This window comes from Strigops habroptila, chromosome 1, assembly GCF_004027225.2.
Source record: "Strigops habroptila isolate Jane chromosome 1, bStrHab1.2.pri, whole genome shotgun sequence".
In the NCBI taxonomy this organism is placed as follows: Eukaryota; Metazoa; Chordata; class Aves; order Psittaciformes; family Psittacidae; genus Strigops; species Strigops habroptila.
Genome location: NC_044277.2, coordinates 62,454,839 through 62,467,855, shown reverse-complemented (window position 1 = coordinate 62,467,855; position 13,017 = coordinate 62,454,839). Strand labels below are relative to the sequence as shown.

Below are 13,017 nucleotides of genomic sequence, written 5' to 3'. Positions count from 1 at the left end.
TGCCAATGGGAGGTGGTGAGCAATTGCCTTTGCTTCACTTGTTGTGTTTTGTTTTTTGTTGGGGGGCAAGGGGTGTTTCCATTTTCCTGTCAAACTGTCCTTCTCTTGAACCATGAGTATTCTCGCTTATGCTCTTGCAGTTCTGCGCACTTGGCACAGTTCTTCGTCAGATCACTATTCTGTTGAGATTAAGCAATATGCTGGATACATGAATGCAGACTGCTTTGAAAGTAGGTATCTACTTCCAAGGAATAATATGGATATGGGAGAGTATAATCTGTAGTTTTAGCACCAGATTGTAAAATGTTCTGTTTGATTACAAGACTGAAGACACAGATGCTGGAAAAAAATTGGAAGGAATGAGGAACTCTAAATATGTTCCTTGCAGTTCCGTGGACAGTGTGTTCTTGCATCTTAGGTAATTGGGATCTTCCCTGCTTTATGTTAACTAGTGAAGTTTGAAAGAACAGATCTGGTTTGATGGCCAGCAAATTTGACCTTTTCTGCATAGTTTGCATGCATGTCTTGGCTTCAATAGAAAGTCAGCTGGAGACCTAGATGAAATACTTCATTAATTTTTCACTGCATACCTACACCTCTGATGGACCGATACTGTGAGAAGAACTGAAAACAAGAGTAGGAAATTAAAAACAAAAAATAAAGTCATCCATCAGAAGTCTAAATGGAAGTGCTTTATACTTAAGTCTCTGGGTTTGGAGCTTGCACAGTTATGTTTCTCTCCACTTCTGGTAGCAAATTTGACCTCTTGCTGCAAAGGGAACTGTCGTTCTCTCAGCTCCACCAGATTCCAGTTCAGGAAGAGTTAGGATTTTTGCTTGTACCTGCTAGAAGATTCCTTTGCGTTTGTCTTATTCCCCTTTTAACAGGCAAATCTACTGTATGATTAGATAGAATCTGGTTTTTTAGATGAAGATTTGCTGTTCTTTTGTTGGCGGAAGCTTGTGGGGATTTTTGGTTTGGTTTGGGGTTTTTTTGGTTTGGTTTTTTTTGTGGTTTTATATCTGTTGTTCATTTTGGTTTGGTTTCTGTAGGGTTTGGTTTTGGTTGGGTTTTTTTAATACAAACTTATAGAGAGCAAGGTAAACGGAAAAACAGTAACCAGAGAGCATTTCAGATAAACTAATGAAACAGAATTAAGTGACTGTAAGTGCTATTCTTGTATAATTCTGATTACTACTCTGTAATGTGGTCTAGTGATGCTTCTGTCAAGTTGCACTGTTTTTACTGCCATAGTTCTCCAGTTGTTAACTTTGAAATGACATATAGCTGTCAAATGAAAACAAAAATGATTTCTAAAAATGTTATATTTCTTTTCAGTACTGTTAAATTATGAAGGCATTTTGAGGTCCTAATCAACAATGGAGGAAACAGATAGGGAAGCAGTTGCAACAGCTGTTCAAAGAGTAGCGGGAATGCTTCAGCGTCCTGATCAGCTGGATAAAGTGGAGCAGTATCGCAGGAGGGAAGCTCGTAAGAAGGCTTCAGTAGAAGCTCGACTCAAGGTACAAACTTTGATAAACCTGAGTGTCTGTGGTGCAGCATCAATTTACCTTCCTTTACCCCCTCTCCTCTCCCCTTCTGCTTTTTGATTGTACAGTTTCATCCACATAATTTTAAACCATGGGCATAAATCTTTGATCTGTGTCCGAAACAGAAAGTATTTCTGTTACTTTGCATCCTGAAAGTAGCACAGCTGAATAACACACATCTTAATGGAATTTTATTCAAGCATTTCAAGTGTTCTTATGTCCTGTAACTTCTACAGTTTATCCATGGACAGCTACCTTCTTGCTGTGTAGCCTGTCAGCCAAGAAAACTGTGCTTTAATGATTGAATACTGAACTTGTAACAAAAAATTGATGATTGCATCTGAAAAAGGTCAGTCAGTTTAGTCTCTGGCTCTTACAGGGGTTTATGGAAGATAGCTAAAATCTATGACATTCATGTGGAAGTGTACCCTGTGATTTCCCCCTCATTCACGTGTGTACATGTGAGTGCATGCACACACATGCACATAAACAGACATAGCCTAAAATAAGAGTAAGGTCATCCTATGTTTAGTGTCTGTATGTTACTTTCTTTCACTGGTACTTACTAGCCAACAGTCATTTTAGACCACTATATTAAGTAACTGGAGTAGCGCCTTAGTAAAGTGTTTTGGGAAATATTTTTGGGTTTACAAGATCAAAATGGCTGGCATACACTGTATCTAATCTTATACTGCAGAATAAGTTGGTTTATCTCACAAGTATTTGATGGCTCTTTCTTTGTGGGAGGCTGCATGAGGTAGAAGAGAACCTGTCTTCTTCCACATTGAACAAATGTGTTTGCAAGTTGTACATTAATTTTTGCCTGTAGCATAGAAACAGAACTTATGCTGATGACTTGGGCTGGGTTTTTCCGATTTAAGGCAGGAAGCATGTAGTGGGGTCTATTAATAATGGATCAGTTGTTTAGTTACTCTGGGCTATTTATAATACATGAGCAGTCATTTGCCTAGTGGATGCTTCTATAAACAACGATGGCTAAACATATCTTTGTAAGCTTTGTAAATGCCTAAATCCACTTTATGGCTAGTTTCCTTTTATTTTCATTAAGTTACCTTAACTTCAGTCATCTACAGAGAGTCAGAAAGACCTGTTCCAAAAAGAAGTAAAATGTCCCTTAAATGCATTCAGGGTGCATCCCTGAAACAGGTAATAGTAAGTGATGTGAAGCAGTTTTTCCCATAAGAATTACTATTATGGATGGGACCAGAAGGATATGTGTTTTGAGCCCTGTTCCTAGGATGGCTTGGCTTTGGTCTTATTTGTTTTGGGGGATTTTTTAAATACAGCGAGGGTCAGTCCAATCTGTGATGAATATGCATTCTAGGAAGCAAAGTCCATAATGCTAGGACATGCCTCTCTCCCTTCCCCCGCTCCTCACCCCTCCCTGGCCCCAGGTGACTATCAGAAGACAAACTGAACATGGGTGGATATCTGGGTTTAGAATTTTTCTTGGCTGTTTGTGTTGGTGACTAAGATCAGTGATTGTTCCTGTTTAACATAATCAAGTTTCTGCAAAAGTTAAATAGGCAAAAATGTGAATATGTAATACTTGAAGATCTGCCTCAGAAGAAATTGTATTGAACAGTTAATGGTCATGTGATTTTTAAAATACCTTATCCTCAGCTTCAGGAGATTGTGTTTGAGTATCATCCAGAGTGTTTGAGGATCCTAATTACCTCAGTTCCTGTAGGGAAAAAATGTGTTAATGCAGCAGTTCTCTAAATAGATACTGTATAAAAATGCCTTACAACTGCTTAATTGTACTGAGTCTGACAGGAAAATACAGCTTTAGCAATAAAATCAGCATGTCATAATTTGAAAGTACATAAACAGCAATACTTTAAGAATCACTGCATTTTTCTGGGACTTTCCCAGTACATTTAAAACACAATAAATGTTGTTCATAGTTACCAGGATTTCCTCTTTGGCTTCTAGTATCAGACAAAATGTTCCACGGCTGCCCAAACTTTTTGGCCTTAAACATACAGCAAAAAATGCGTTTTGAGCTTAGCAAAACCATTAGTACCTCATTTCTTTACTGGTTACTTCAAGTCCTTGAGCTATGCAACTCTGTTTTCACTGATGTCTTGCCTTTGGCTTGTACTTGAAGTCTGTTATCTCCAGTTTCATATTCCACTCACCTGATTTCATCTTAGTCACATCTTTTTAAAAACACGTATACAAAAAACCTTGTGGATTGTGATCTGATTTCTTTCACTCAGTATGCACTATAATGCGTGTTCTATAATGTGTCTGGGATGTCAAATGATATTCAGGACTAATAGTTTATTCAAAAAGTCTTTATTTCAAGTGTCACCTGTCACAAGAGATACCTATATCAGTAACCTCTCTTTTTCTCCAAAATAATTTAGTATTTTATTATTGATGTGGCTGTTGATGTTTCACGCTGTTGAAATTTTATTCAGTTTTGGGTTTTGTTGTATTTTGACTGAATTTCTTTTGAGTTGTTTTGGGTTTTTGGCTTCAGGCATGATAGGCCGGGGGGTTTGGTTTTGGTTTTTAGAACATTTTCAGTTGCCAGTCAAATTTTGTAATTGCTTTAGGAAAATGCCTTGTGAATCTGTACATGCCAAGCATTCTGTTGAAACATCTGGATCAGCTTTATTTTGATATCCTTAGAAATGAATTTAAGAAGGAAACATTAAGAAATCTCATTCTGCCTTCCCATGGTCCTGGTTTAATATAGATTTATAGTGATGATGATCTATCTGCCTATGCTCCTGTGTTAGCTTTGTGGGTGAACCAATTGTGTCTAGGTCCTTTAAAACTTGATAGAACTTCAGAACCTAAAAAAAAAAAAAAAAGAATATGTGTGCACGCACAGAGTAAGTTGCACATTTCTATTAAGCTATAACGTTACCTTTTCTGGTGTGTTTTTTCTCTGAAAATGTTAGGTACAGAAATGAAAATGAATTCCTGAGAAATGCTGAAAATACAAAACTTACCATGATTGATAAGAGTTCATTCTTTGTCTTTGTATTTAAGGCAGCAATACAGTCACAGTTAGATGGAGTTCGAACAGGTTTAAGTCAACTGCACAATGCACTTAATGATGTGAAGGACATCCAACAGTCTTTGATAGATGTCAATAAAGACTGGAGACAGAGCATCAACACCATAGAAAACCTCAAGGATGTTAAGGATGCCGTAGTGCAACATAGCCAACTGGCAGCTGCTGTAGAAAATCTCAAGAACATATTTTCAGGTAATCTCATGTTCTTTATATAATCCATCACATACTGAAGGCACTTTAAAATCATACTAACAGCTGTCAAGTTTTCAAGGAATGTTGAGAACTTTAAACTTCGCTGGGAATAAAGAATTGAGGAAGACTCACCTACACATCATGTTCAGGGAATTAGCTGGTAACAGTTTAATATATATCAAATCTAAATTGTGCTGTAAGAACTTCTAGTCTGGCTATCTCATCATCAAACACAAGTCACAAAGAAGCTTCTTGCTAGCAATCAGTAGCACCGATAACATGTGTAGTATAAAAGACTGAAATATGCAAGCGGCATGTACAGAAAGAACATTCAGAAAGATCTGGAATGTTGCCAGTGAGTTGGGCACCTGCAGCAAGCCTCTTGGGTAAAAATAGTTCCAAATGATTTTAGGGAGCAAAAACTTTTTGCAAACAAGGCAAAATATGAAACAGCATGATCTCCAGTCAGCAATTCCCTGCGTTCTTTCTCACACAACAGTCTCCAAGTATTTCCATTAATGTTACAAGCCTAAGTATAAATTACCTGAAGTTGTTTCAACGATGCACAGTCATTGCTTCAGAATCAGACAGCACAGTCACAGAAAGCAACTCGTGCATAAAGGAGTTATACACGGGAGACCCTTCTTCCTTGCACCACTGCACAACTGGGAAGATTTGCAAAATTAAATCAGATTAATGTAATATAATGGGTACTGTAAAGATAAAGAAAATGGGATTACCTCTGTCCTCTTATGTAGCCTTTTTGGTGCACATTCTGTTCCATCGTTAATCAGGGTGAATTCCTTGCCAGGACTTTTCTGCTTGTAAGTAATTTTAAGAATTTTACCCCGATAATGAGGGCTAACCCTATCATACCATTTTTATTTCATTTGAATAGGCTTTTCTTTCCTCTTCTCTCCTGATAGTAACTCAATGTACCTATAAAGAAAAATTGTTTCTCAGTCATACCAAGTTGATTGGTTTAATATCTGTAAGAGTGTATCCAACTGCTACAGTGCCAAACTGGAATACATTTGGGTGGCTACTTAAAGAGAGTAGTATTTACATTCAGTGCCTAGCACTGCATGTAAGCAACAAAGAACAGCAAGAACAGCAAAATTTTGTATGTTGCAATGCTGAGTTATTTTGGGGGTGTTGTTTTCTTTTACACTGAATGCACTTGAGACAATAAGCCGTTTCTTTACTGGCATTCTGAGAAGCTTTTAGTGTGAAGCATCTCATGTCGGGGTTCTTAAACAGTATAGTTGTTGATAGCTTCACTCTGAACAAAACAAGTATTTTATAAACCAAGTTGTTTTCAACACGATTAATGATTGTGTATAACTGTCTTTTCAAACCTTTTTTGGGGGCCACCAGTTTTATCACTAGCTGCCTTTTTTGCAGTGACCATTTTTCTGTTGAGATTTTTCAGTTCTCCCCCCCCCCCGGATCCTAACCCTCTACTCTAGTATTCTTTGAATACTGAAAAACAATAAAGAGAAAGAAAAATCTTCTAAAAACTTTGGCAACATAGGTAATTATCCCTATTCTTCCTTTGTGCCTTAGGCAGGCAAAAACCTCCTGCACGAAGGAGGTAAAATTCAGTATTATTTGGTGTATGTAGCATTAGGTTAAGTAGGGTAAGTGACTTTTAGTCAGGCAAGTTAAATGACTTTTGTAGAAGATACAAGGAAGGTCATACTGCAATTTGTTTGATAGTAGATTTTCATGGATTTTTATTTTCTTTTAAGAGGGGGTGGGAGAGGGAGAGAAAGGAAATTATGTTCTCTTGGCACCGTGAGCTTTGTTTAGCCACTGATCAAAATGAAGCATTTATAGTAAATAATGGATAAAGATATTCAGCATTTACTAACAATTTTTGAGTACTTCACCATAGTTTCCTTTAAATTATTTCAAAATAGTTACTACAGGTGTTCTCCAGCTGGTTTCCTAGTGCTTTTATTGTATTTATATTCTGTATCTTGACTGTGTTGTTTTACTCTTTGTTTTTTCTTTCTGCTTCTCTGCCTGTCTTTCAGTTCCAGAGATAGTCAGGGAGACCCACGATCTGATTGAGCGAGGGGAACTTCTGCAAGCTCATCGAAAACTGATGGATTTGGAATGTTCTCGTGATGACCTGATGTATGAGCAGTATCGCATGGACAGCAAAAACACACATGACATGAACCTCATCCATACATACTTTGGGGATATGCAGAAACTTTCTGAGGAATTGGCAAAGCAACTTTGGATGGTGGTTCAAAGATCTCTTGTTACAGTCCGTCGAGATCCAACCTTGCTTGTTTCTGTTGTTAGGATAATTGATAGGGAAGAGAAAATTGACAGGCGTATGTTAGACCGGAAAAAACAAACTGGGTTCATACCTCCTGGCAGACCAAAGAAGTGGAAAGAAAAAATGTTCAACATTTTGGATAGAACTGTGAGCACACGAATTGAAGGCACTCAGGCAGATACTAGAGAATCTGACAAAATGTGGCTCGTGCGCCATCTAGAAATCATACGTAAATATGTCCTTGATGACCTGCTCGTGGCTAAAACCCTGCTGGATCAATGTTTCCCTCCAAATTATGACATTTTCAACAAATTGCTAAACATGTACCATCAAGCTTTGTCTACCCGCATGCAAGAGCTTGCTGCAGAGGATCTGGAAGCAAATGAGATTGTTAGCCTTCTAACTTGGGTTTTAAATACATACAAAAGGTAAGGTCCCTTTCTCTTTTCTGTTAGCAGTAGCTGAGAGTAAGCATGCAAAACGCAGTTTATGTGCTAATATTTGCATGTCTGTTAACATATAAGATACCTCTCCTATGGAGACAGGCTGAAAGAATTGGGTTTGTTGGGCCTGGAGAAGAGAAGGTTCAGGGGAGACCTTAGAGCAGCTTCTAGTTCCTGAAGGGGGCATACAAGAAATCTGGAGAGGGCGTTATTTACACGGGTGTGTAGCGACAACACAAGGGGTAATGGTTTTAAACTGATAGAGGGTAGATTTAGGTTAGATATAAGGAAGAAATTCTTCACTATGAGAGTGGTGAGGCACTGGCACAAGTTGCCCAGGGAAGCTGTGGCTGCCCCATCCCTGGCAGTGTTCAAGGCTGGATTGGATGGGACTTTGAGCAACCTGGTTTAGTGGGAGGTGTCCCTGCCTGTGGCAGGCGGATTGAACTAAATAATCTTTAAAGGTCCCTTTCAAGCCAAACCATTCTATGAAGACCATGGGTCACTGTGCACCCATAGAGTCAGCAACTGGAAAGACTGGAGTGTGTTGAAGTCTAAGCATCCCCAGCCAGGGTAGGAACCATGGTGGGGGCTGGAACTAGATGATCTTTAAGATCCCTTCCAACCCAAACCATTCTATAAGTCTATAAAACCAAAGAAGGATAATAGTAAAGAACTTGCTGATTTCATATTTGTTATGCATTTTGCTTCCTGGAAGCTACTCCTTAAAACTTGTTTGCATTTTCTAACGTGATTTTGAGCTGTTTTGTAAGCTTAAAGTTTTAATGCTTTTAAAGTTTTAAAGTTAAAGACCTAGTTGAAGCTACTGTCACCTTGTATTTTTGTGCCAGTTTGGTGAAGTACTGTGAAAGAGCAGAAGAAACCGAGAGTTCATGTGTGCGAAACAAAATGGTTGTTGGCCACAGCCCCAGAAGATCTGTATGGTTACCAACTTTCTATTGTTCTTTCCTACAGGGGTTAGGATTGTTTCAGTGTTGTTTCATTGATGTTAAATGGAAAGAATGTAGTAACTTCCTTCAGGTTTTCTCTCAGAACTATGTGGCGATTTGCTTATGTAGAAGAATTTCTGCTTACAGGTTTTCTCCTGTGAGACTCTTAAACTTTTCTTTTGGGTTGTGTGATCTACGGGATTTTTGTTTTCATCCTCCAAGTAGAAACAGCTCAAAAGGCAACTGTTTAGTTTTTGCTGGCATGTAGTTGCTAGAGCAACTGATTTGTTTGGGGAAAAAGTGGTGCTAGCCTTTCTGTGGCTCATGGCTGTGATCCTGTTCTTGAGAGCTGGCACTGACCCAGAGTCCATGCTGTGTACACTTCTGCTGTCTTCTATTGCTCAATCTCACTGATTCGACAAATTGCATGCTTGATAGGTTTAGAGTATAATAGCATAAAGGAAATAGGCATGAGATAAAGCTAGTTATAGAAATTCTACAGAACAGTATTAAGATTCACTTTGTGTTCAGCACTCTGTGCTTTGCTCTACGCTGAAGTTCTGCTTTTTTCTTCTTTGCAAGGAACAATGAGGAGCACCCACTGATGCATATGTGCATACCTGTGCAGAATATATGAGCCATGCAGCTACTGCTAAAGAACTGAGTTCATTGGCCTGTTCTTCTTTGTTAATAGAAGGCCAGAGGAACAACTCCATAGCGAATGTAAATCAGGAACGTATAAGTCCCTCTACCTATGGGGACATGGCCTCAGCAGAAATTCTGCTGCCAGGTTCTTCATTTATGCCCTGAGATTGATGTTCCAGTAAGGCAATTCTTGGTCTTAAAATTGACCTTCTACCCTCCCCCAGAAAGCAGAGCAGATTGCTATGGAATTAAATGATTCAGAGCTAAATCTCTCTCAATATCTGTTCTGTCGTACAAGGAAGGAGCAAAGCCAGTGTTGCATCTCTTTACAAAGCAACAAATCAAAGGGATTGCTCCTACAGCAAGCTGTGTGGCTTGTAGCACCTGATGGTAGTGTCTTGTGAAGGAAGTGAAACAATGAGAGGAGTAGATACAGTGCAGGATACCTGAGAATGCACTTCTCTCCTGTATGTTCATGTAGTAAGTGTGATGGAAATTAGAGGAAATATCTCAGGGGAAAAAAAAAAAAGAGGCTTTGACTTTCTCTCTTCCCTTAAAAAAAAAAACCAAACTCTGAGAGGGCAGCACAATAACTGTGTTCTTATAGATTACAGTAAACTGTTATAAAGAGGTTGATATTTAGCTGTTGTCTATGTTTGTAGTGGACAGTGGAAGAAGGAATCAGCTTGGGATTGTGAGTGGGGAAAAGTGCTCAAGCGGGATACTTGCAGAGCTTACCAAATCTCAGTTGCTGGACATGTTTTATCCCTATAGAATATGTGTTGTGTCGGTGGTGTTACGTTTATATGTCATGGTTAAACTGTGAAGAAGGATGCCCTATATGACACCATGCAATCTGTTTCTGTGATATTTCACCTGCTTTTACCTGCATGAAAAATAGGTTCTAAGCTGCTCTCGCATTCTTTGTTCACTTCTATGGAACACTGTATGGTAGAAGCTAGTTTTGTCCTTTCTGGTCTTTCTCTACTTTCATTAAATGTAATTGAATATTAGAGGGAACATAGATATTTGTATTTACATATTCCAGCTGCACTTCAAAGCTAGCTGAGAAAATACTGACTAATTAAGAGAAGCAGCATTGAGGGTGTTTGTTCTGTGTAATGAACTGATAAGAAAGCCATGCATTACTTCTGTTTACAGTGTTTCCAAGATAGGAGTTTTAGAAGTATCATATTGTTCCTTACAAGAGCACGTCTTCAAAGCTGGTTTTAGAACTGTATTCAGCTCATAGCTGAGAAATAGAGTGATGCTCCATGTGGAATAGTAGCCTTTAATATTTGAGTGGGATGTAGTTTTACTGTGCTAGATGTATGTGTCTTTCATATTTAAATCAATAAGAGCTTTGGAAACATACTGCTATTACTAAATCTGTACCAGGTTGGGACCAGGACTCTACCTGGTCTAAAATCCAGGGGCTTAGGGGAAAAATGAAAGTCTTGTAAGATAGTGATGCCCATATTTTTTTAACATCATTTTATCAGATACTAATCAAGTGTTGACAAAACTGCTAAGGGTTCACAAATATTGCTACAGACACTGCCAACAATCTCACTCTTGGGAAGAACAGAAGGAATGTTACTATACATCATCAAGTACCTCTTTTTACAAAGCAGAGCAGGATTGGTGGCAAGCCTGACATAGGAGGCAGAATAGAAGCTTTTAAAATGTTAGTTTCCAGATACTACAATTCTGATTAAAATTTCAACTTTATTATAAACCTTTTTTTTGAAGGGAAGTAGCTCTTCCCTACAGTTAGAAGCCTCCTAACACTTCTAAGAGCATTGCCCATCACCTCCTTTCCCTCAGATGCTGAGTTGTTGCAGTCGGGAAAGAGAACTTGTGGTAATGTATAGTATAGTAAGAATTTTTGTCTTTGGGGGCTGGAGGTAGAAGCCTGTTTGGGTCTTCACTTGATAAGCTTTGAGAAAGATTTAATGTCTCTGAGGCCTTTTGAAGTAGGGATAATGATGATATAATGAGGGTAGAAATATCTTCCTATATGGCACAGTGCCACAAACAGCTTCTCACAATTCCCCTGAACAAGCCTAGAGCAGGTCCTGCTATTACATGTATTCTTTATGTAAACAGCAAGAGAACGGAGTTCAGTTTTCTGGATAGCTTGAACCACTTAAAATATCTTCAGTGTCTTTCCTACAGGCTCAGGAAGAAGCTACAAATGTAAAGTGTTCAGTTACAGTAGCTTTTATGGTTTCAAATACTGAAATTTGGGGGTTTTTTAATAGTTAGCCATAGTATGGGGATTTTTTAGTGCTTTGAGTGTTTTTTCATGACGTGGAAGCACCACTATGCTCACTTACTGCATGTACCCAGAGCACTTTAGCTGGCAGAAATATATAAACTAAACACTTGTTTAGGATTTCTTTTTTACTTTGCTGCTTGTTTTTTATAGTTGCCACTGCAAATGTAGAATTTGTGCCTGCCTTCTGCAAGCACACTAAAAATGGAATGTGGAACGATTTGTGGTATTATGGTTGAATGTATTTCCATCAGCAGTTAATAGTGCATTCTCTGAAGAGTGTGGTTTTGAGTAATTGATTTTTTGAGCATGAAATATTAAAAGAGGTCTTGCTGTGTTGTCCTTTGGCATAGCTTTTTTTAGTTACAACTCGTTATACAGTCTTATATAGATGCAAAATATTGCTGTAATGAAATGCACTTTTGATGTGGCATGCGAGATGCCTGCTCTTGTATTAGGTGTATTTTCCACCAATACAGGAGACACTGTTAGATTTTCTTTCAGTGTATTTCAGCTTTTGATAGAGCTGTGATACAAGTAGCAAAGCAGAAGCTTTTTTGAGAAACTCCGAGGAGAGGATTTGATGCTTTTCACTGATCTTTCCCATTCTGAAGTTCAGAATGTAAATTGTCTGTCATCACCTCAGAAACTTAAAACACATATAAAATTGTCCCCTATTAAGAGCTCACAGGTTGAACCAGTTGGTTTTTATTCAGCCTTAAGCAATTGCCTATTCTCATACATAAAAGTTAAAAACACATGAAAGGGCTGAATATTTAAAATGTCTGTAATATGTTTTTTAATATATGCTGGGCTATAGCTTTTACATCCTGTTCTTTCTTTTACATAGTTTTATTTACATTCCTTGTAAATGCAGTTATTGTTGCAGTTACTATTAAGAACTTTCTGAAATGCATAGGTATTGGAAAACTGCCCATTACAGGGGTCATGCAAAAAAAGCTGCTTAGTTTTTAACTTTTTTCTGAGAGTGGTTTTTTTTTTGGTTTTTTTTTGGTTTTTTTACTAATCTGTGATGTCTTTTGGTTGGTTGGTTTTTGTTTGTTTGTTTGTTTTAAACTCAGTACAGAGATGATGGGAAATTCAGAACTGTCTCCCGAAGTGGATGTAAATTCTCTGGATGCTCTCATTTCACAAAATGTGGTAGACCAGCTTCTCAGCAAGTACATGTCGACACTTACTGTGAGTAATGATAATGCAAAAATACGTTTGGGTGTGTTTATGACAGCATTAGTGCCTCAGTGCTGTTCCTCCATCAGAGGAAGCTAACGTGTCAAATGTGATCTTGGTATCACTGTTTTTGTAAGTTTTCGTATACTGTGTGTAGGTTTGTTTATAAATTTGTAATCAGGTGATTTTATAGATTTAAATCACGACATTTCAAGGAATAGTTATGCTTTACAGACTGTAGTAGTCATAGCTTATTAGAAAGGAGGGAATTCCAGTGTTCACACATCTAAATTCATAGCTATAGTATGTTAGGTATTACTATACTTAAAAGCCACTGAATGCAGTTGGTCCCTATAGTAACCATGTCAACATTTAACACAGATGTGATCTTTTCAGGGTAATCAGGATGTTCATGTTTGCCAG

At 38.1% G+C, this 13,017-nt stretch overlaps 1 protein-coding gene across 7 annotated transcripts in view; it reads left to right on the top strand.

Annotated features, from left to right (window-relative positions):
- Positions 1-13,017, top strand: part of EXOC3 (exocyst complex component 3) — a 29,784-nt gene that overhangs the window by 3,106 nt on the left and 13,661 nt on the right. For 3 of the 7 annotated variants that reach the window (XM_030473623.1, XM_030473279.1, XM_030473453.1), the window contains exons 2-5: positions 1,339-1,523; positions 4,578-4,797; positions 6,837-7,518; positions 12,489-12,606. In XM_030473623.1, coding sequence (XP_030329483.1) covers positions 1,380-1,523; positions 4,578-4,797; positions 6,837-7,518; positions 12,489-12,606 — 1,164 coding nt within the window. In that variant the 5' untranslated portion in view covers positions 1,339-1,379. Of the gene's footprint in view, positions 1-119; positions 231-250; positions 419-1,338; positions 1,524-4,577; positions 4,798-6,836; positions 7,519-12,488; positions 12,607-13,017 lie in introns of those variants that run through there. The other 4 variants (XM_030473366.1, XM_030473541.1, XM_030473695.1 and 1 more) reach the window with 4 other exon arrangements.